Source organism: Rhinichthys klamathensis, unplaced genomic scaffold, assembly GCF_029890125.1.
Source record: "Rhinichthys klamathensis goyatoka isolate OS25496 unplaced genomic scaffold, OSU_Roscu_1.1 h1tg000184l_1, whole genome shotgun sequence".
Taxonomy (NCBI): domain Eukaryota; kingdom Metazoa; phylum Chordata; class Actinopteri; order Cypriniformes; family Leuciscidae; genus Rhinichthys; species Rhinichthys klamathensis.
In genome coordinates, this window is record NW_026606712.1 from 1,490,570 (window position 1) to 1,511,926 (window position 21,357).

The 21,357-nt window shown below is 39.6% G+C and overlaps 1 protein-coding gene across 3 annotated transcripts in view; it reads right to left on the reverse strand.

The window, feature by feature from the left end:
• The window catches only part of sdk1a (sidekick cell adhesion molecule 1a), a 363,622-nt gene that overhangs the window by 66,985 nt on the left and 275,280 nt on the right, over nt 1-21,357 (reverse strand). For all 3 annotated transcript variants that reach the window (XM_056261644.1, XM_056261643.1, XM_056261642.1), the window contains 4 exons: nt 18,520-18,701; nt 6,318-6,433; nt 6,009-6,204; nt 4,784-4,882 (listed from right to left, as the gene is read on the reverse strand). In XM_056261644.1, coding sequence (XP_056117619.1) covers nt 4,784-4,882; nt 6,009-6,204; nt 6,318-6,433; nt 18,520-18,701 — 593 coding nt within the window. The remainder of the gene's footprint in view (nt 1-4,783; nt 4,883-6,008; nt 6,205-6,317; nt 6,434-18,519; nt 18,702-21,357) is intronic.

The following is a 21,357-nucleotide window of genomic DNA, read 5'->3' on the forward strand; positions in this document are numbered from 1 at the left end:
AGATCACATCTAAGTCATGTAATTGTTTTAAATATTAGAGATACTGGAATGAAAGTGTCGTGTTTCCTATCATTATGCTCGTATGTTTTTAATTCAAAAGATGGCTCGATTGAAATCTGTGTAAAAATGTTTATGTTCTTAAAATGGAAATTATGTCTAAACTGAATACTCTGTTCGAGCTGATGAGTAAGCAGACCACAGAGAACACATGATTCGCGATGAGAGAAGGGGGGGGGGGGGGACCCCCTTCTCAAATAACCATATAGTATCTTATTGTCCGAATTCCAAATTCCTCCAGGAGGCGGGACAAACATTTTGAGTTTAAAATCTTAGACCCGAACACAGAATCTCTCTCTTGTGTTCTCGTTCTCTTGTGCTCTCTCTGGTGCTTTTGCCCTCTGCTCTCTGATGCTCTTGCTCCCTCCCTCGGAAAAGGTCTCGGCAGAACAAGCCGGGTGGAGCCGACGATGGTTATAGTAACCATGTAGACGCAGAGACAAATGACCCAAATCAAGATATGGGTTAAAACAGATTTAATTCAAGCCATCTCGTCACACTTTTCTTTCTTTTCTTAGTTTGTTTTCTTTTCCGTTAAAAGTCTCGGTTCTAAGTTAGGTTTTGCTGCAAAGTTTCGTTTAAAACGTTTCGACTGCAACACGCTTCCAACTTCAAAGACTTTCATCCATCCGCCAACACACCACGTGACTGGCTGCCCAAGATCTAGCAAGCACGAGGAGACCGCCAGCCAAAACCACGGACCCGGGGAACACCTTCACACCGACAAAAGGGAATCCTCAAAAGCAACGCAAGGACAAGCAAGTACCTCCAGACTTTTAGCTGAAACTGCAGGTGCATTTTAATATCAAATTGAATTACCCGCCTAAGAAACGATACAAGGGTGAAATTAATTATTGATGGTTCGTTCAGGTCATGTCTTTTAAGTGCATATAGAAACTTGGGATCTCACCATCTAACTCCTAAAGCTCATTCTTCCTCACTCTCTGTCTTTCTTCAACTTGTATGAATGCGTGTGCGTGTGTTTGTGTTAGATATTTGTTTTGTGTGTTAGTCATAGGCTTATAATCAATAAAGTATTGTTTGTATTTGAAAAGAGAAGCATTACTTGTGATATGTGCTTACAGATTTATTGTCTTGAACTTCGATCTAAGTTACCTATGCTTTGACCCTTGATTTATTTCTTAATTTAGCTGTTAGCTGGGAATTAATCTTTCTTGGCCAGGAAGATATTATATTTCCTAGAATTAATAATTGTTTATGCTTTCCGTTCACTGGATGAACTGATAAGATGATCATACTATTGATTCTGCTACAGTAGGGTTAGGGTTAGTCTAACCCTAACTCTGAAAATAATTAAATTATTAATTATTGATCATAATCCGTTATGAATAATTATTAATGATATTTATACGTGCGTATAATCGCTACAAAGCCAATTAGTATATATGGGTATGATTAGGAGGCCATGATGGACAGAGGCCACTGGGCAGATTTGGTCAGGATGCCGGGGTTACACCCCTACTCTTTCGAAAGACATCCTGGGATTGTTTGTGACCACAGAGAGTCAGGACCTCGGTTTAACGTCTCCTCCGAAGGACGGTGGTCTTTGACAGTACAGTGTCCCAGTCACTGTACTGGGGCGTTAGGATCCACACAGACCACAGGGTGAGCGCCCCCTGCTGGCCTCACTAACACCTCTTCCAGCAGCAACCTGGATTTCTCAGGAGGTCTCCCATCCAGGTACTAACCAGGCTCAGCCCTGCTTAGCTTTAGTGGGCAACCAGTCTTGGGCTACAGTTCTCATCAACCCATATTTCTAGGGGTCCTCCCTACGTAGTGGACCCCGAGCAGGCTTTGTTTATGTTATCATTCCTGGGAAGCGACTCTCTGAGGAGGGTCACAGTGCTGCCAGTTCGGTTGTTCCCTGCTGGGCACCGAGGTGTCAGCGTTCCCAATTGATCCTCCAAGGAGGGTCGTAGAACAATCAGTTTGGTTGTTCCCTGCCGGTTCGCCATTACAGGGCACCGAAGTGGCTGTTCGACCAATACCAGAGGCCAGTCTCAAGAGACTGGTCCCCTTAGTAGTTTTTCTGGCAGCATGTAAGCTACTGCCAAATATATCTCGTTGGGTCCTGCTCACTATAGAAATGGTTTCAGAATTCAGTTCGGTACTTCCGCTCAGATTTCTAGGGGTCCTCCCTACGTGGTGGACTCCGAGCAGGCTCTGGTTATGGAGCAAGAAGTAGACTATTCTGCGAAAGGAATCTATAGAAAGGGTTCCTCCTCCCTGTAGGGAGTCAGGGGTTTACAGCTGTTACTTCATTGTTCCAAAGAAGGATGGATGCTTACATTCAAACAGATTGTGTGACAGATTCAATCTGAGGACTGGTTTGCCACAATAAATTGAAGGACACGTCCTTCCATGTAGCCATCCGTCCTCATCACAGGAAGTCCCTGAGGTTCGCTTTCGGGGATGAAGTGTACCAATATCGGGTTCTTCCCTTTGGTCTAGGTAAAACTAGGCCAGTCACTCACTGCAAAACAGTTTCAGAGACTGGTGGGTCTCATGGCAGCTGCGTCCAATGTAATAACTTTTGGACCAAGGAGTTTTCTCCGAGGGGAAATCCGTTATGCATGATCAAGGTCACGTGGCGATGCCTACGTGCCTTAGTCATGTGGAACAAACCTTGGTTCCTCGCCCAAGGCCCAGTGCTGGGGGCTTCTTGTCGACGCTTACGCTATCGACAGATGCTTCCCTCACAGGTGGGGGGGGGGGGGGGGGGGGGGGATTATGAGTGGTCGCCCAACCATCTACTTTGTTGGCACATAAATCGGCTAAAAAATATGGCAGTGTTTCGATCTCTCAAGCATTTCCTGCCAGACCTGAGAGGTCACCATGTGCTTGTCGGCACGGACAACACATTGGTGGTCTCTTACATAATCCAGGAGCAGACATCTTGTCGAGGCAGGGGCCGAGGCCTGGGGAATGGAGACTCCACACCGAGGTGGTGGAGCTCCTAAGAAAAACTTTGGTTGAGCAGAAGTAGACCTTTTCACATCTTAGAGAACATCCTCTGGAGATTCCGCTCGGGGGGGACTTTTTCTCTCAGTCGAGCGGGTTGATCCTTCCCACCGCCCAGTACTGTGGAAACTTTGGGCTTGGCCTCTGAGGGGGCCAAGCTCATAAGTTCAGGTCTATCAATTGAGGTTGTTGAGACCATCCTCCACTTCAGAGCTCCCTCCACGAGGAAACTCTACACCTTGAAGTTGTTCACTTCCTGGTGTGGAGAGAGCCAGCTGGAGTGCCTGCAGGAGCGTTTCTCCGCAGGTCTATCCCCCTCCACACTAAAGGTCTACATGGCGGCCTTAGCTGCTTACCACGTCCCTTTAAGTGGTGTATCCTTGGGGAGACACCCTGTAGAACCGGAAGAGAATACAATGCTGAATAAAGTCGTAGTTTTTGTTATTTTTGGACCAAAATGTATTTTCGATGCTTCAAAAAATTCTAACTAACCCACTGATGTCACATGGACTACTTTGATGATGTCTTTATTTCCTTTCTGGACAAGGACAGTATACCGTGTATACATTTTCAATGGAGGGACAGAAAGCTCTCGGACTAAATCTAAAATATCTTAAACTGTGTTCCGAAGATGAACGGAGGTCTTGCGGGCTTGGAACGACATGAGGGTGAGTCATTAATGACATAATTTTCATTTTTGGGTGAACTAACCCTTTAATTTGATGATTTGCTGAAACATTTCTTATTACTGTCAGTGTTGAAAACAGTAACAACTATAAATTACTTTACAGTCACTTTTGATCAATTTAATGCATCCTTGCCAAATAAAAATGATTCATTTCTTGCAAAAAAAAAAAAAAAGAAAATCAAAGAAAACCACAAACTTTTGAATGGTAGTGCATAAAAAATATATTTAAAATTACATTTTTGGATTACTTAAATGAGATTTTTTTTGCATTACTGTAATGATATCTGTAAGTAAATGTGCTTAGTTCTCTTTAAAATGCAAAAAATATTAAAACACTTTTTTTAAAGCAAAATCTAATTTCTTTCTTGATTTTGCGTTAAAATATGCCCTGCAATCGTTCTGAACATGTTTTGTGAGATCATGTTCTTGTCAAATGCTTGAAGGTCAACTCATGCTTACAGGTCTTTTGATCACGGTTAACATTTTTTTTCTTTTGATCTGTTTGTGCTTTACGTTCCCGGTGGTAATGACTAATATGGATAAATAGCACTCCTGGAATGCTAAAACACATGCATCAGCTCCCACACACAGAGAGTCATGCAGAGACACACACACACACACACACACAAATCACAAAAGCATCCTTTACAGCTGTGCAACAGGGAGCGAAAATTGTTTCTGCCAACTGAACGCAAACAACGATGCCATAATTGCTTTTGTGCAAAAACTCAATGAAGTGTTAAATAGAAGTGTATCCATTAATAAAGCTATACGAACATCCAAGAGTTGCCAAATGAAAATTGAGCTCCTTTACGGGCTCACCTGCTCTATCTAATGCAACGTTCAGCTACATTTAAACAGAGGGGGGCAGATTAGATTTCATTTAACAGGAAAGACAAATCTAATGAACAACTCATAATTCCCCAAAACTGAGTTTGGCTGATGCTGGGGCAAACAAATTCATTCAGATTTATTGCTGCAAAATGTTCCTTGATTGTCTTTTTTTTTTTTGAGTATCATATCAATAAAAGCAACGGAAAGGTCAAAAACACTCACCAGTAATGATGCCGTTCTTATTCACAGGTTCCTCCCAGCTCACTCTCAGAGACATATCCAATATCTCTGTAAAGCTCAAGCGACCGACAGGGCCTGGAACTAAACACAAAGAAATTTCCCGGTTGTAGACCTCCTTTTGTTTCTAAACAAGCTCTGTCTATTGTAGGCTAATTGAGCTGATCATAGATTAATCCACACACTAATTGTGAAACAATTAACAAATACGGTATTATTTAGTCCCTTTATAATGAACCACAACTAAGATTCCGATGATATCAAAACATGACATGCACACAAACATTGTTTCTTTTTCCTTGTTCATTCTTTTCCCAGTAACATTTCTCTTGAAAGTAACCAAAACTTTTTTCTCACTTGTCACAGATGCACAAAGACACTGATATAATTATATCGGCTTGACCCATAGAGCAGTATTTGTGCTTAAGTTTGAGCAGCACTTTAATTAATGTGACTTTTATAAGACATGTTGTAATTTGGTATTTTTTCACCCCCAAACTACCCCAGCAGAGTTTCAGAGAAAGAACACTGTCACAATGCTGATGTAAAGGCCAAAAGCTTCATTTAATAAAATATTTCCTGCCAAATGAAGAGCATTTTTTTGTGGTTTGGCTTTCTCAGTAATTAAAATAAATATTTTGTTCAGAACTATTTTGTTTAACTGAATTATCTTGACACCTCCATGAAAATGAGGATTAAAGAGATTCCTGCAATCTTGTTTTTGTTTTGGTAATAGCATTATAGCATTAGGTGTCATTATAAATACACTAAGGTGGACACCCAATTTGATAAATATGATATTTACCATCTGAATCGTGTCAACAAATGGAAAAGTCAGCCAGTTATTTATTATCATATTAATTATTGTGCCTTTTACCCTAAATACCATACTTTTACATATTATTCCATTATTAACAAACTGTTGCTTTATTTACCTTAAACAAACCTGAAAATCATTATCAAGACCTTTGTCTCAAAATATAGATGTTTATTTTATCGATTCTCATTTGCTACATAAATCTACAACATTTTATGAATGTTTTTTCAGTGCATTTTGTGTCAAACAGCACAGAAAATGTTTTATTTTATGAGAATCCAATCAATTTGTTTCTGAGCACCAATTTTATGAAGTAATATGATTCAGTGAGAGACAGAAACACACCATTATGCCCTGGAGAATGGACTGACAAAGAAACAGACTATTACTTACTGTCCTCATGAGTTTGCACCAGTTTGGGGGCACTGCGGGGTCCGTTCCCTGGTGTGGTGAAGCAAAGCACTGACGTCAGGTACCAGGTGAACTTTTTTAGACCGCTGATGAAACCGAGGTGACGTGTCCCGTGATAATCAGGGGTGATGGTTACGACGATAACATCCACTGGAGACCGTTCGGGCCATGCCATCAGCTGAGGGACAGACACCAATGTCATTTAAATAGAACACAGTGTGTGTCACTCATGGACACAAAACATATATTTTCTATATTTGACTGGGACCAGTACAGGAAAAATGAGTGTACCTTGTAACCCTGATTAATGCCATTGATGAACTGCTGAGGTGGTGGATTCCAAGTAAATTCAATGGTGGTTGAGTTCACCGCTTTGGCCTCCACACCCTGAGGGGGCGCTGTAGGGACTACAGGCAAGCACATACTGCATGTTAGACTCTTTTTTACAGTCTATGGTTAGACTCCTATTCACCTTATTTTTTAGTCTCAGCCGTCATGCCCATTGACCTCCCACACTCCAGTCACTAAATATCGAATGCATATGGCACACTAAAGTGAAAAAAAAAAAAACTTTCAAGAAGACAAAAGTCTAAATCTGACTGGCTGACTTCTAGACGTTTTATGAGAGCTTAGTGTGCAGTGAAAGATTCGTCAAGAAATGAAAACAGTGTTTACAAGTTCCAGGACTTCAGCAATGAATGCTTGAGTTGGGCAACTAAACGCTGGATTCAAAAAGTTCTGTCAAGATAATGCCTTAAATTTTTTTTAAAGATTGTTTTGAAAATTTGTTTTGATTGAAGCATTTAATTGAATGAAAAAAGTTCTGTCATGACAACTCTCGGAGTGATTGGCATGGTAATGGGTATGACAATGTTGTATGTTTGGTCTTGTCGGAATAGATCTGCTACACTGCTGCTGCTTTTATTGCTGCTGCTGCTGTAGGTTATTGCTGCTGCTGCTGCTGCGGCAGTGCAAACACAGGACTTGCTACTGCCAATACATACACGACATGCTGCTGTGAGCAAGTAAGACATGCTGCTGCTGTACAATATAGCGTACATGAATTACCCGTAGCAGATCTATACAGGTGGAGCTGGGGAAGGTGGAGAATTTCTGAAGCGAGCTGCACTGCTAAGGCAAATGCTACCCAAGTATTTGAAGGTTGAGCAGCGAGCTCATTGGCTACTGATACGGCAGGAACCAATCAGCTGCGCCCTGTAGATAATGATGTGATTATGAACAGGCGAGTAAAAGGACCTATTAGCCTGCACCATCTAGAGCAGTGGTTCTCAATCCTGGTCCTAGGGAGCCACGGCTCTGCACAGTTTTAGTCCAGTCATTTTATGAAAAAAGGTTGAACAAATTGCAACAGAAGCAAACTCAACTGATTTTGTATCCTCGATATGTCTTGAGTAAGGAAAAAAAAAGCCCCGAAGAATCCCATTAGGGGAAAGTTTCGAAAAATACCCAAATATATCCCATTCATACGCCTATTCATTCTTTTTCTCACGTGAAAAGGGTAAAATTTTTAACCTTTAGATATCATCATGAAAATCACTGAGTTGATTACTTGCATCAAGACAAACAAAAAATGTATTACAAGTTTTTTTTAATTGTTTGTTTACATGGACAAACGGTGCATAATATAATTACGTATGAGCTAATTTGCATAATTACCCAAACAGATCTAAACATTGGGTATAGCAGGTGAAAATGTTTTTTTTTTTTATCTTGTTGACATATAACAGTGGAAGACTTAAAGGCCATCTTTCAATTTAATTGTATAACATAATTTATACAGAATCTTGTATGAAAATGTCAATTTAAAAAGACATACATAAGAATACATATGTTTTACAACACCCACAGGCAGAAATTCAGGAAAAAGTTTACCTATTCTAAGCTAGGCTAAAAAAACCGCCCTTTTCTAGAGAACGCGTCATATGACGCAACGACAGGCAAACAAATAGGCGTTGCTGCCCTGGTTCTCAGTGTGGGTTTACGTAGTCTGAGAGGTGGTACAGAAAATAGAGCTTGTAGTTATCGTTATAACGTTAGTTGAGTTGGTTTGAATTGTCACAATGGTGAATTCTTGTGTTTGTTTTGGATGCAACCACTCCAACTTGTCTGGTCATCGGGTCCACCGATTTCCAAACAAGAAACACAAAGATTTCTGTGCTTGGATACGTTTCGTCCAGGCAAAGAGAAGCAATTTCTCTGCCTCCTTGGTGACAAGACACACGGTGGTATGTGAAAAACACTTCACACCGGATGGGAACGGGCGGTAATGGTCAGAAATTCGGCGGGCGCGGGCGGGAACGGATGGTAATGGTCAGAAATTCGGCGGGCGGGAACGGGTGGTAATGGTCAGAAATTCGGCGGGCGGGATCGGGTGGTAATAGCATTTATCTGCATGCCTTACACCCAGTCCACTTGACAATAAAAGATCCTTGTAACAATGACTATATTTACATGAACAGCATATTCCCGTCCTAACCGGAACACTAACTGCTTTCATACACATACTCCGCAGTACATGCGAACTCATTTACATAATGTCCGTCGGAAATACTATGGGAGTAGTATGACAGCCGGCTAAGTTCGGAAAATCTGGGATCTAACGTTAAATTAAACATTTTAAGACGCATGTTGCTAGCATAGATGGTGACTATATACATGGATGCTTGAAAAACAACAAAGTCGACAGCATTATTGCTAAATACGATTTATTAAAGATACTGCAATGTGATAAACATGGAGACAACGTTAGCCACAATTAGCTAGCTATAGCCTGTGGTCACTCACCAAGACACCTGCCCAATTCTCCACCGATTCTCCTCACACCACAACTCTATCTCTCTCCTCTGTCCATTTACCCTTCCCCTTAACTCTGCCTGACCCCTCTCTCGCCTAGGTGGCTCATAATTATACGGCAATAGCCCATCGGAAGAGTTGACATGAACTCCTACTGCAACCTCTTCAATGGCTGACTCCATTACGAAGAGATGAGATTTACCGGCCGTTGCGTCACGTCCGATCAGAGCGTTTTTGACAGCGGAAGTAATTTTACTCACAATTTCTTTTAAAAAACTTTTTTAATGCACATTTATGATTAATTTCTTCACGCAAATCGAGTTCCTACACCATTTATCTACACATCTATTCACAGGGATCTTCAACTTGAAAGATGGGCTTTAATGTTAAGGTCTGAATGGAACCCATTTAGGCTACCCATGAACATTAATCAGGAAGAAGTACTTTAGAAACCAGCCTTTATTAATTATTATTAGATGGGGTTTGGGCATTGAGTGCATTGTGTACGTAATTAGATTTTTTGATCCAGACACTTTTTATTTCACCTACCTTTTGTCTTCTGCATTCTCCGAGTCCTTACCCGTGTCTCCTGTTCTTCCCTCAGACTCATCCCCCAGAAACAGTCCCACTGACCCAGTCCCAAACCCCATCTCTGCCATAATAATTAATAAAGGCTGGTTTCTAAAGTACTTCTTCCTGCATTAATGTTCATGGGTAGCCTGAATGGGTTCCATTCAGACCTTAATATTAAATAGTTTACTGTTATATGTCAACAAAATTCTACAAGACATTTTCACCTGCTATACCCAATGTTTAGATCTGTTTGGGTAATTATGCAAATTAGCTCATATGTAATTAGATTATGCACCATTTGTCCATGTAAACAAACAATTAAAAAAAAACTTGTAATACATTTTTTGTTTGTCTTGATGTAAGTAATCAACTCAGTGATTTTCATGATGATATCTAAAGGTTAAAAATTTTACCCCTTTCACGTGAGAAAAAGAATGAATAGGCGTATGAATGGGATATATTTGGGTATTTTTTCGAAACTTTCCCCTAATGGGATTCTTCTGGGCTTTTTTTTCTCCTTACTCAGGACATATTGAGGATACAAAATCAGTTGAGTTTGCTTCTGTTGCAATTTGTTCAAGGTTGACGCCCATTTTGGCTTAAAATGACTGGACTATTTGTATGTCTCCCTCATTTAACACACCTGATTCAGATCATCAGCTCGTTAGGAAAGAGCTTTATTAACTGAAGTGGGTGTGTCAGATAAAGGAGACATATAAAATGTGCAGAGCAGTGGCTCCCTAGGACCAGGATTGAGAACCACTGATCTAGAGTTTCATGCTAGAACTTTGTATTTCACATGTTTACCCATAGGATAAGGTAAAAGTACTATTTTCCAAGCTTGGCTGACCTTTTAGATTACCAAGTGATTTCATTTTATTATTTGTGTCCTCTTACATCTATAATGGAAGATCAGGTGAAGTACCTCTTTTGCAGCGAAAGCTTTCAATAAGCCTTAAAGGGGACCTATTATGCAAAATTTACTTTTACCTGGTGTTTGAGCATAAATGTGTTGGCAGTGTGTGTACACAACAACCCTATAATGGTAAAAATCCACCCACTTCTTTTTTATATACTCCATAAATCATAAACAGTGTCTCAAAATGAGTCGTTCATGTTTTTTTATACATTGTGACGTCACAATGTGACAAGCCCCGCCCACGACTGGTGACTGAATCTGCTCTGCTAACTTAGCTCTAACTTCCCCTGAGTGAGCTGTACACAGACAGCCATGTTTATCTTCTCGCTAGAGCAGCTGCCACATGATAAAGAATCTAAATGATCTGTTGTTGGCTGTATCTATGAATACGGAACGCGTTTTTCCATTCCACTGATCTACTTTTCCATGTAAACACGCTAAACAGACGTGTTTGACTGCTGTGCTCGCGTCTCACATCTAAACAGGGTCTTGTGCAGGAAACGGCGTGCTAAAAACGCAGAGCTCAAGTTAAAAGAAGTTTAACTTTTAAAAAACGTGTCTCAATACCTTGCGTTTTCCACTGCCCGTGTCTTTTCATCTAAAAACTGCGTTGCGTGTGAATGGCGCAAGGCCCGTCTACCGCATGTTTACATCGAAAATTATGTAAAAGCAGCACAGTGAAATGCAAAAACGCGTTCTGTGGACATATTGCCATACTGTTTCTCCTGTTTTATTGTTGCTGGAATATCTGAAGCTGGAGATGTAAAGGCACAGCCCTCTTCTGGAAAGGGGGGTGGGAGCAGCAGCTCATTTGCATTTAAAGATACACACACGAAAACAGCTTGTTTTTGCTTCCACCCCAAAAGGGGCATTTTGGGCATGGTATAATACATTTGTGGGGTATTTTGAGGTGAAACTTCACAGACACATTCTGGGGACACCTTAATTTACATCTTGTAAAAAGGGGCATAATAGGTCCCAGGTTGTGGGACACAGTTATTTACCACAATTTTGGCCTGAATTTACTGTACGTAGCTTCCACCTACATACTGATCGATCATCTCGAGTCAAATAGCACTCAAACAAAGTTTTCCCTGCTGAATACGCAAGACTGACAGCCGCGGACACCACCCAAACACGTCTGACAAGCCTTGTTCACACTGCATTTGAATGCACCCAAATCTGACTTTTTATATATGAAGATCCTTATTAACTGCAGAAAACACATTGCATATTGTGCATTGGTTATTTGCACATTAAATATGCGCTGATGTACATTAGGTCTCAAATGACACAAAGTGACAACATGTTATAATGTTAAGGCTAATGCATAAATGTAAGACTGAAGTCCAAAGAAATCTGTTTATGTAATGATTTAATCAGAAAACTGGAAATAGCTTGTGACAATAACAAAAATTGTCAGAGGTTATAGAGTTTGCTCTTATTTTTATTATGCAAAACGCAGCAACATCTGAGCATCAACTTACTAAGTGGCCATTAAATGACTGATGTTTGAATCGCAACATTATTAAAAATCCTCAGTAAAATTAAGTGGCTCAGTTTACAATCTTCACAGTGCATCTGAGATGTGCCTGAGACATTTCTGACCTTTTATGAAGGGCGACGCTTTAACATGGACACATTCTATTATACATCCAGTATCCTTCTAAAAGGCTGAATTGAGAGAGCCGGCAGTTGAATGAAAAGCAAGGTCTTATATAAGCCAAAACACAACAAAACAATATCACAGCAGAGTCCAGATTCCTGATTGTTTGCCATACTTTTTTGTTTTTGTTTTGCTGTACGCACACCTTTGTTGGTGTATATAATACAACTGAAAAGCATGTACTCGTACAAGACACATAAAACAGAATTTTAGACTTTCAAATGTTTTTTTGTGGAATTGGATGTGTACATTCATAAAACCTCTGGGACAAAAATTCATACAAAAAGCATATTCATGAATGTCTGGTGAGAGATATCTGTTTTTTTCTTCTTCTGCGGCTGATCTTTTCAGGTTGCCTGTCAAGCTTTGACTTATTTTGAATCAAAAGACTATCTTTCAAAAGCCTACCAATTATAGTCCTCTCTTAAAGCAGTGTAAACATATTCATTATGCATCGGCGTCTCTGCTCTTCAGAGCCACTTTTCCCCACCTCAGATTCCTCAGTGGGTAAAAAGCACATACACTGTAGGCCTAGAGTTGTTTATAAAGCTGTCAATCGATTTGAATAATTAAATTAATCAAATTAAGCTTATATACCAATATGTGCCACGAAAAAGCCCCAAATAAAGGTCATTTAATAATAAAAAACACTTTTTTTGTTGCAGACAAATAAATTATTTATTAGACACTACTATTCAAAAGTTAAGGGGTCAGAAAGATTTTCAAAAAAAAAAGCCTCTTATGGTCATCAAGACTGCTTTTGTTTGATCAATAATACATGTATGTTATGAAATATTATTACAATTTTAAATAACTATTTTCTCTTGATATTTTTTTTTATGTAATTTATTCCTGTGATGTCAAAGCTGAATTGTCAGCATCATTACACCAGTCTTCAGTGTCACATGATCCTTCAGAAATCATGATAATATGATGATTTGCTGCTAAAGAAACATTTTTTATTATTATCAATGTTAAACAGTTGAGCAGCTTCATATTTTTGTGCGAATAGCAATTGCAAATTTATGAGGAATAGAAAGTTGAATGAACAGAATTTACTTGATTGAAATCTTTTGTAACAATATAAATGTCTTTACGGTCTCTTTCGGTCAATTTAACGGTGTTCTCGCTTAATAAAAGTATTAATTTCTTTTTTTTTTAAATCTTATCATCCCCAAACTTAAGCAGTAATGTCCATTATAAAAAGTGGTTTTAGAAGTCCATATTTTCTTTTCTTTATTTCCACTTCATTAAAGGTACAATATGTAACTTTTGGTGCTCTATTGGTTAAAGCTCCAGTCCGTAACTTTTTTAAGTTAAAAATAATCCAAAATAATTCAAAACGGTTAGCTTGTAATAATGATTTTAATTCCAGTGGTACTGGTGGGTTTCCGCGGGAAATTCGAGCATGTCTTTGCGTCATGACGTCACACCCGTACACATAAAGAAGGAGTTTCGGCTAGCCGGCTATACTGCGCGTGACGAGATGTTTAGATGTATAGGCTTTTCTCGCAGCACTTTACATGATTAAACTTATGGCATCCAGAAAGATCCAAACAACAATCATCAGTGTCAACTGGAGATTCAGCAGTTATAAAACCCAAAAGACTTCGTACTTCGGATTTAAGGTGGCTAGAGAAAGAGAAAGAAACCGTCTCATGCGAACACAAGGATTTAAACATCGGCGGGGCTTTTGAAAAGTGCGTGAACTCCGTGTTTTGAAGGGGTTCAAAACGGAAGAAGAGACGGCTCTTTTCTGCTGAACAAGTAAGACATTTCAATAGTTCAATCGTGTAACAGTACGTTTTCTTAATTCACACAGTTATGGAGTTTCCTTTGTTGTGCCTTTCTCGTTTTGCTATTATGGAGAATATGAATTCTGAACTACACAGGTAACCATAAAACACATTAAATTTAACATTAGTCACGCAATGCTGATGTTGTTAACATGAACAATTTGAGAACAAAGTAGGCTATAATTTGCACGGTTGCTGTAAATCGCGTTGATTAAATCTAACGAAGCTTATCATGTCGAATGCTTTTTCCCCCTTAGTTGGTCAGAACAAAAATGGATGTTACTTACTTGTTCAGAAGACATTTTCCTATGAAATTTCTTATGTTGGTCAAACTTTCAAAAAGTGAATCTGTGATTCTGTATGACAATATCCACACAGCGCGGTGACTGACAGCAGCACTCGCCTTAAAACACTGTGTTCATCCGCGCTGTTTCATGCCGATTTACAACCCTCGTAAAGATGATAATTGCGCGAATCACTGCAGTTACAGATTTCGAACAGAGAGATAGGGACAAAAAGGAAAAGATACGGACTGCAGCTTTAAACAAAACTGCATGCATCTTACATTGTACATTGTAGCAGGAGCAACTTCTCTCCCTTTATGTATATAAATGTATGAGTCATGCAGGTAATGGACTGCGGTTGGCGTCCAGCTCTGTCTAAAATAGTCAGAATATAAACACTTATTATAGGGTGAAAACATGGTTTGTAAAATGGATTCATGATGTACTCGCTCATTATTTCAATTTTGTATATTTTGAACAAAAAAAGTGTAAGACTGGAGAAATTGGAAGAACTGGAAGAGAGGGCAACTCTCTGAGAAAACAAAGGAAATTAACATTTGAACTCGCTTGCTATATTACCATCCCCATTCAAGACACGATCACACTTGAGTTGATCACCTCCCAATTTACACATCATTCCCTTCACCCATCCCTACCTGATTTCCCCCAACAATCTATATGGTTTAATACGAACAATTATCATACATTATTATACATGTTTGGTATCATTTGAAATGTCTCTGTGCGACTGGTACAAAGGTCTCATTCCCACAGAAGTAAACCAAAAAGGTAATAAAGTTCTTAAGAGTTTAGAGATAACTTGCACACAGAGGAGGGTGGGTCTTCCAGGCAAATGGTATTCTGCTCCCAAAAGGTGCAAACTCTGAATGCAAATTCCCATTGTTAGCAAATGTTTCCATGTGAAAGTAGTTTCTGTCTATATAAAGAAAGCAACGAGAGGCTCAGCGTGATTTGTAGCTCAAATTAGTCCGTGATGTGGAGTGTGTGCAAGACACTCAGCATTATCCATTTTATAATGTCAGGTTCACATCTTTTCTCTTTATTCCAGAGCATTTGATGTTTTGTATTTATTATCTTTGAACTGATTATGAAATTGGCATGATACATTTACCTGACATAATAAAATTGTAAACATTTGATTTTATTCTGACTTACTCTGAAATTGTTTTCCCAAGTAGATTAAACGGATTCGTATGTTAACGCAAAATCTGCGTCAGATTAGTGACGACTAATATTTGGCACTAATTCAAGTGTACTTGGTTTTGTAAAAACAAGAAGGGAATTTCCGTTTAGGACAGTAAAATGCTGCTTGACCAACCTAAATCTGGGTGTGTCTTACCTCTGTTTTAATTTAATGTTACTTTAGATAATAAGTTCAAGTACTTTATAAACATAAAGTATGTTCCTTTGGCCAATCCAAAACTATTATAAGAGAAGTAATGTTGGTCGACTTGCATCTGTAGTTGTGGCCATACCTCTGCCTGAAGTAAATGTTACTTTAAATTCAAGTGTATGCGAAACCAGGGGGGCTATACAAAGGTATCTTTGATTGTGTAAGCGTGAATGCGACCATCTCAGATATATAGCCAATTACCTCTGTTTAGTGACCCAAATGACAAACTTGTCATTGACGTTGGATGGCAGAGGCAGGCTAAATAATGAATAAACATTAATTGTACAGATATTAACATAAATACATAATCTCTGTATTACATAATAGCCTACATTACATACAGTCTCCAATACCATCTCTCTCATGTTTGTCCATCCTCGGGATGATGCTGCTGTTCTTCTTCGCGCAATGTTTTCCCCCAAACTACTTCAGCGGAAATCCCGCCCTGCAGCCGATTCCAAAGATTTTATTGGTCATGTGAATCACAGTACTGATTGCCTACACCAGGGGTTCTCAAAGTTTTGATAGGTGAGGGCCAATTTAGGAACCCAACATTGAACTGAGGGCCGCCAAAGTGGCGGGGGAGAAAACGAAGAAAAAAAAACTGAAAAGACAATCCCATTTGAAATTATTTTAATGACCTGGTTGCATCTCTACAGTTTACATTAGTTGCAATAAACACATTTTAATTCATAACTGAGGCTAAACCTGGCAAAACTTGTGAAAATTTTGGGGGGGAGAGAAAGAAACTTTTAAAATAGAAGCTTACCAAACAAGTCATCATCATCATTAATTTCTATCATTGCTTGTCAGTCGCGTTTCCATTATTGCAGATTTGCATATTATTATCTATCTTTTTTAACCCGTAACTGAAAAACGAAAAATGAACGGTTGTTGTCTTTTTAAAACGCAAAGTTGAACAAAATTTTAATTTGAACTGGCTTCACCAACTGCTGCGCAAAAAAAGTATCGACAGACTTTTCCAGATTTCTTGTTTAAATGACTTTCTGCCCCTTTATTAAACATTTTAAATATTCACAAATTAATATGGAAAACATGTCGATTTTACTGGTTTTCTAAGGCCAAATTAGAACCTGGAATTTATATTTTTCCCGCAGTGATGAATGAGAAGAGCCATATAGCCTGTACGTGTCTGATCTAGCCTGATTTATAGGTGAGTTATAGGCTAATGATAATAAATGCGTCTGAAAAAACAGCGAGGCATTTTAATTGTTTATTAATAAACTATTGTTTTCTAAGTGTCGGCTAAAAACATGTCTCCATCTCCGCTGTTAAGCAGATGAATCCACCTTTCATACGGATTACATAATCAGGTATTTGCTTTCGATTCGAGTTTGTTTGTTTAAAAGTGCACATTTTAAGCTTTAGCCTACAAAGGCTATATTTTGTTTCAGTTCTCGCGCTCCAGTTCACGGAGATCATGAAAGCGCGTAGTAGCCTAGGCTACTGATTGTTTTATTTTATTTTACAAAAGCACGTTTTCTTGTTATGAGTTTACACAAATAAAAGTAGTTGCGAATAATGCATTATTATTTTCTGTATGACCAGAAATGATAGACTAGTTTAAGTTGTTTGCACTGTTGATAGGAAAATGCAAGTGTTCGCGCCCGCGAACATTTTGAAAGGTAATGGAAACGCGGCTATTAATAAGCTTGACATTGTTAAGATTATTATTAAGTCACATTGAATATTGATTACTTGGTCAACATACCCTTTTAAATTGCAATGGGATTTGTGGTGCTGGTTTCGGTTGGCCACGATTCCTATTCCTGTGTAGACAACCACTGTTCCTGGTGGCCTTGGGAGTGTGGTCAAGTGCGATCGGTCGGTCGGACCATGTAATTACCGCTTATGCCTATGGATGCCGCTAAACACCACTAAACGGAGATATTCATTTTTTTCAAAGCAATAGTTTTAACAGTTTTACAGAAATGTTTCGGCGGGCCGCCATTGGCCCGCGGGCCGCACTTTGAGAACCTATGGCCTACACCAAACACTGATCCCTAAACCTACCCGTAACCTTAACCAATGACATTAGCTGCAGGGCGGTATTTCCGCTTAACTGGTTTGCGCCCAGTGCGATTTTTTTTTTAATAGAAATATTAAAAATACGGGAGAAATACGGGAAAATATTTAAACGGGATGATAGCGGGATAGCAAGGTAAAATACGGGAGAATCCCGGGAAAAACGGGAGGGTTGACAGGTATGGTTTAGACGGGCTTACAAAAGTAACAGTGTACCTTTAAATATAAGCCTATTATGGACTTCACCAATGCATTTTATAGTTGAGTTAATCTAAGGTACACACATCTGTGATATCTTGTTAATGCCATGCGTTACCTGTAGTGGTGTACAGGATAGGAGACATGACCAAATGTGATCCACTTATGCTAATAATTAACTGTCCAAAATGACCATGTTTAAATTGACAGCCTTATTTTAGTATTCATCCAAACAACTGCAGAAAGTTCACATACTGTTGCACAGTCTCTTACTTAGGATCAGTGATGTCGTCAAGGTTGCTAATTGTGAGTGGTTTTGGCGGAGCTGCGTCAATACCATTCAACTGCTTGACAGACTCTGTTTATAAAACGTCTATTTAAAATAATTAGACGGATGAAGCTTCTCAAAGCAGAGTCGATACATTTGCCGCTCCTTGGATAATCATCCAAATGTCCAAATAAAAACTGAATTTCCTGAGATGGATTCTTCTCATCTGAAGAGAAAAGCGCCCTTGTAGATAATTGACATAATTGTTTTGAAGAGGATTCGCATGGAAGTTAGCTGCCTGAGAAGAGGGCTCTAAAATAAATGTGGCGTCTACATGGAGGCTAAGATGACCTCAGCATGGCATGTAAACAAATATCGCATCAACCGGTTCAAACCAGTGTGCTTCCTGCCTCCGCTGATGAAAAGGAATAGATGAAAACACGGAAGGCTGATAGAAGCAGCATCTGTTAGGCAATGAAAAAAACCGAGAGTGTGAGAGAGGAACAAGGTCTCACCTCCCTGCAGCGTGTACTCAGTGACAGGCTGACTGAAGACGCCCAGGCCTGCCCCGGTGTACGCGGCCACCTGAATCTCATACTGGGTCCAGATGATGAGCTCTGTGATCAGGCAGTAGTTGATCTCAGGGCTGGTGATGTTCTTCTGCTGGTACTCTCCAGGGAGCCCCGCGAGCCGGTACCTGCATCAGGGCAATCGATGGCCAAACAGTGAGCGACAATGATTTTCTTCCAGGTCACTGCTCTGTTAGAAGTCCTCCCACAGGCTGTATAATTATTAGGCACACACTAGCTCTCTTCCAGGGTAGAAGTTGTGTTAAATACACCAGCGGTGGGGGAATGCTATTAAAAACAGCATAGATATTCACAGCACATCCGTTGAGGAGGATAAGATTGGTCAAACACTGCTAATGAAATGCATCCAAGTTCTTGCTACATAAGAGAAATTAGTGTCATTCATTTGGCTGATGATCTCTGTTGGGTGCATATTAATACGATTTTAACATTTTAGACTGGATACCCTGAATATTGCAAAGACATTATGTCTTTCTTTTGTGTCTTTGCATGCTAAAGACTTGCATATAATGCAACCAATGTAGTCTGACTCACAATCTAATATGAGTCAACTCTTATTAATTTGGTCAAAAACAATTTCTGAAATGACGGGGAAAGTGTTAAGGCCTAGACACATCAAACTAGCGGCGACGAATGCTGACTATGGTGTCGCCTCATGCAGCCTTCGTCTGGGACACAAAGTGGCTGCGCTTGAACACATGGCAAAGACTAGTCAACAACCAATTAACACAAACGTTCTGCACCTGTGTGAGAGCAAATAACTCTCAGTACCAGCAGGTATGAGCAAAAGTCTGTATTCTTCATTAAAAAAGGGAGCAGCCAATTTTTACTGATGTGTCCTGAAGGAGATTCAACATGCACAATCATCCAAAACGTCGTTATTACCACACCATACAATTTTTTTTTTTATTAAAGGAGAACTCCGGCGCAAAATGAACCTTTGGTCTAATTACACATTGTTACCTAGTCAACCGTTATCTGAGATTTGTTTTCATGATTATCGAATGTCAATAGTTTTATCTCTAAAAACAGTTTAGCCTATAAAGCTATTATAACGCTAGTATATTGGGCATAGATCAATGACAAATAAAAATCGCTTGTTAATACCACTAACAAGGCTCAAAATAGCCCCACACTAGCACGGTAGCATAATGAGGGTCCCTACCTTCAAACCGAAGCATTGAGAACTTTGTCAGTGTCCAGACAGTTTAATAAGACGATATTTTATACATACAGTCAACTTCGCGTATACAGGCAGAAGCCATCTTTGGATCGGCGTTCGACGTTCGTAGATCGACTGGTAGAGACTGTTTTTCAAAGATGGCTTCTGCCTGTATACGCGAAGTTGACTGTGTGTATATAATATTGTCTTATTAAACTGTCTGGACACTGACAAAGTTCTCAGTGCTTCGGTTTGAAGGTAGGGACCCTCATTATGCTACCGTGTTAGTGTGGGGCTATTTTGAGCCTTGTTAGTGGTATTAACTAGCGATTTTTATTTGTCATTGATCTATGCCCAATATACTAGCGTTATAATAGCTTTATAGGCTAAACTGTTTTTAGAGATAAAACTATTGACATTCGATAATCATGAAAACAAATCTCAGATAACGGTTGACTAGGTAACAATGTGTAATTAGACCAAAGGTTCATTTTGCGCCGGAGTTCTCCTCTAATATATATATATATATATATATATATATATATTTTAAATGTACAATATTTCAAATTGCACCAAAATAGTATTGTTCAGTCACACTTTAGTTTGGGGAACACACTATCACTACTTTTGCCTCAATATACTCCTAATTTACTGCTTTTTAAAGTGATACTTCACCTCTGGAAAGATGAATGTGTATTTAAAATGGGTAATTTATGTAGAAGAAATGTGAAATTATTTTTGAATTTGGAGCTTTCTAGACTGAGAAAAGCCCGAAAATGTGTTGTTGGCTTATGTGGATGAAAGACAACAACTCCCAGAATGCACTTGCTTCACTGCCCTAGGAGGCCATGCCTACCGATAACGGAGCGCAGTAGTTAAACAACAAGTCTAGGCTACTAGTGAGTCTCCGTGATGAGTCTGCCCGGGATTTCGAGATCGCCCAAAATGTCCGGGATTCGGCTTTTGCGTTCTACAGTCGCCATTCATCATGTTTACTGTGGCGAGCAGAACGAGTGAGGGCCGCTGGAGAACGGCGCGAGGCCGGTGGCGTGATTACCGATGAGCGACACCTGTGAGACGCACCGGTCTCGTATCTCTCACGGAGGAGCGGGAATTTTCTTAGCAATGTTAAAACGCACATCAACCGATCACTTCTTTAGCGTTCATGTAAACACTACATTCAGATTCACCAATGGAATGAATTCATTTAGATTGAAACAAAAGGTGTGCATATAAACAATGAATGGCGACTGCAGAAAGCAAAAGCTGAATCCCGGACATTTTGTACGATCTCGACGGCTGGATATGTCCAGGAAAAAGAGGATGGTAACCCCTACTACTCAGCTTTCTCCTACTAAGTTACTCAGCTTTCTCCACAGAACAAGAGCCTGCTAGCTTAGCTTCCAAAAAAGATGGCTGACACTATGTGTCCATTCTGTGAGTGAGATCCACCCTCTATGGGCGGGTTGAGAACATGCGGGACAGCCCTTACTACTGACTGAAATCTTTAGCCTCTGGCCAAAAAATCCTCCGATGACGCAAAATGACGATTTTTGCGTCATCGGAGGATTTTTTCCAGACAAAAAATCTCTCGTCTCAGG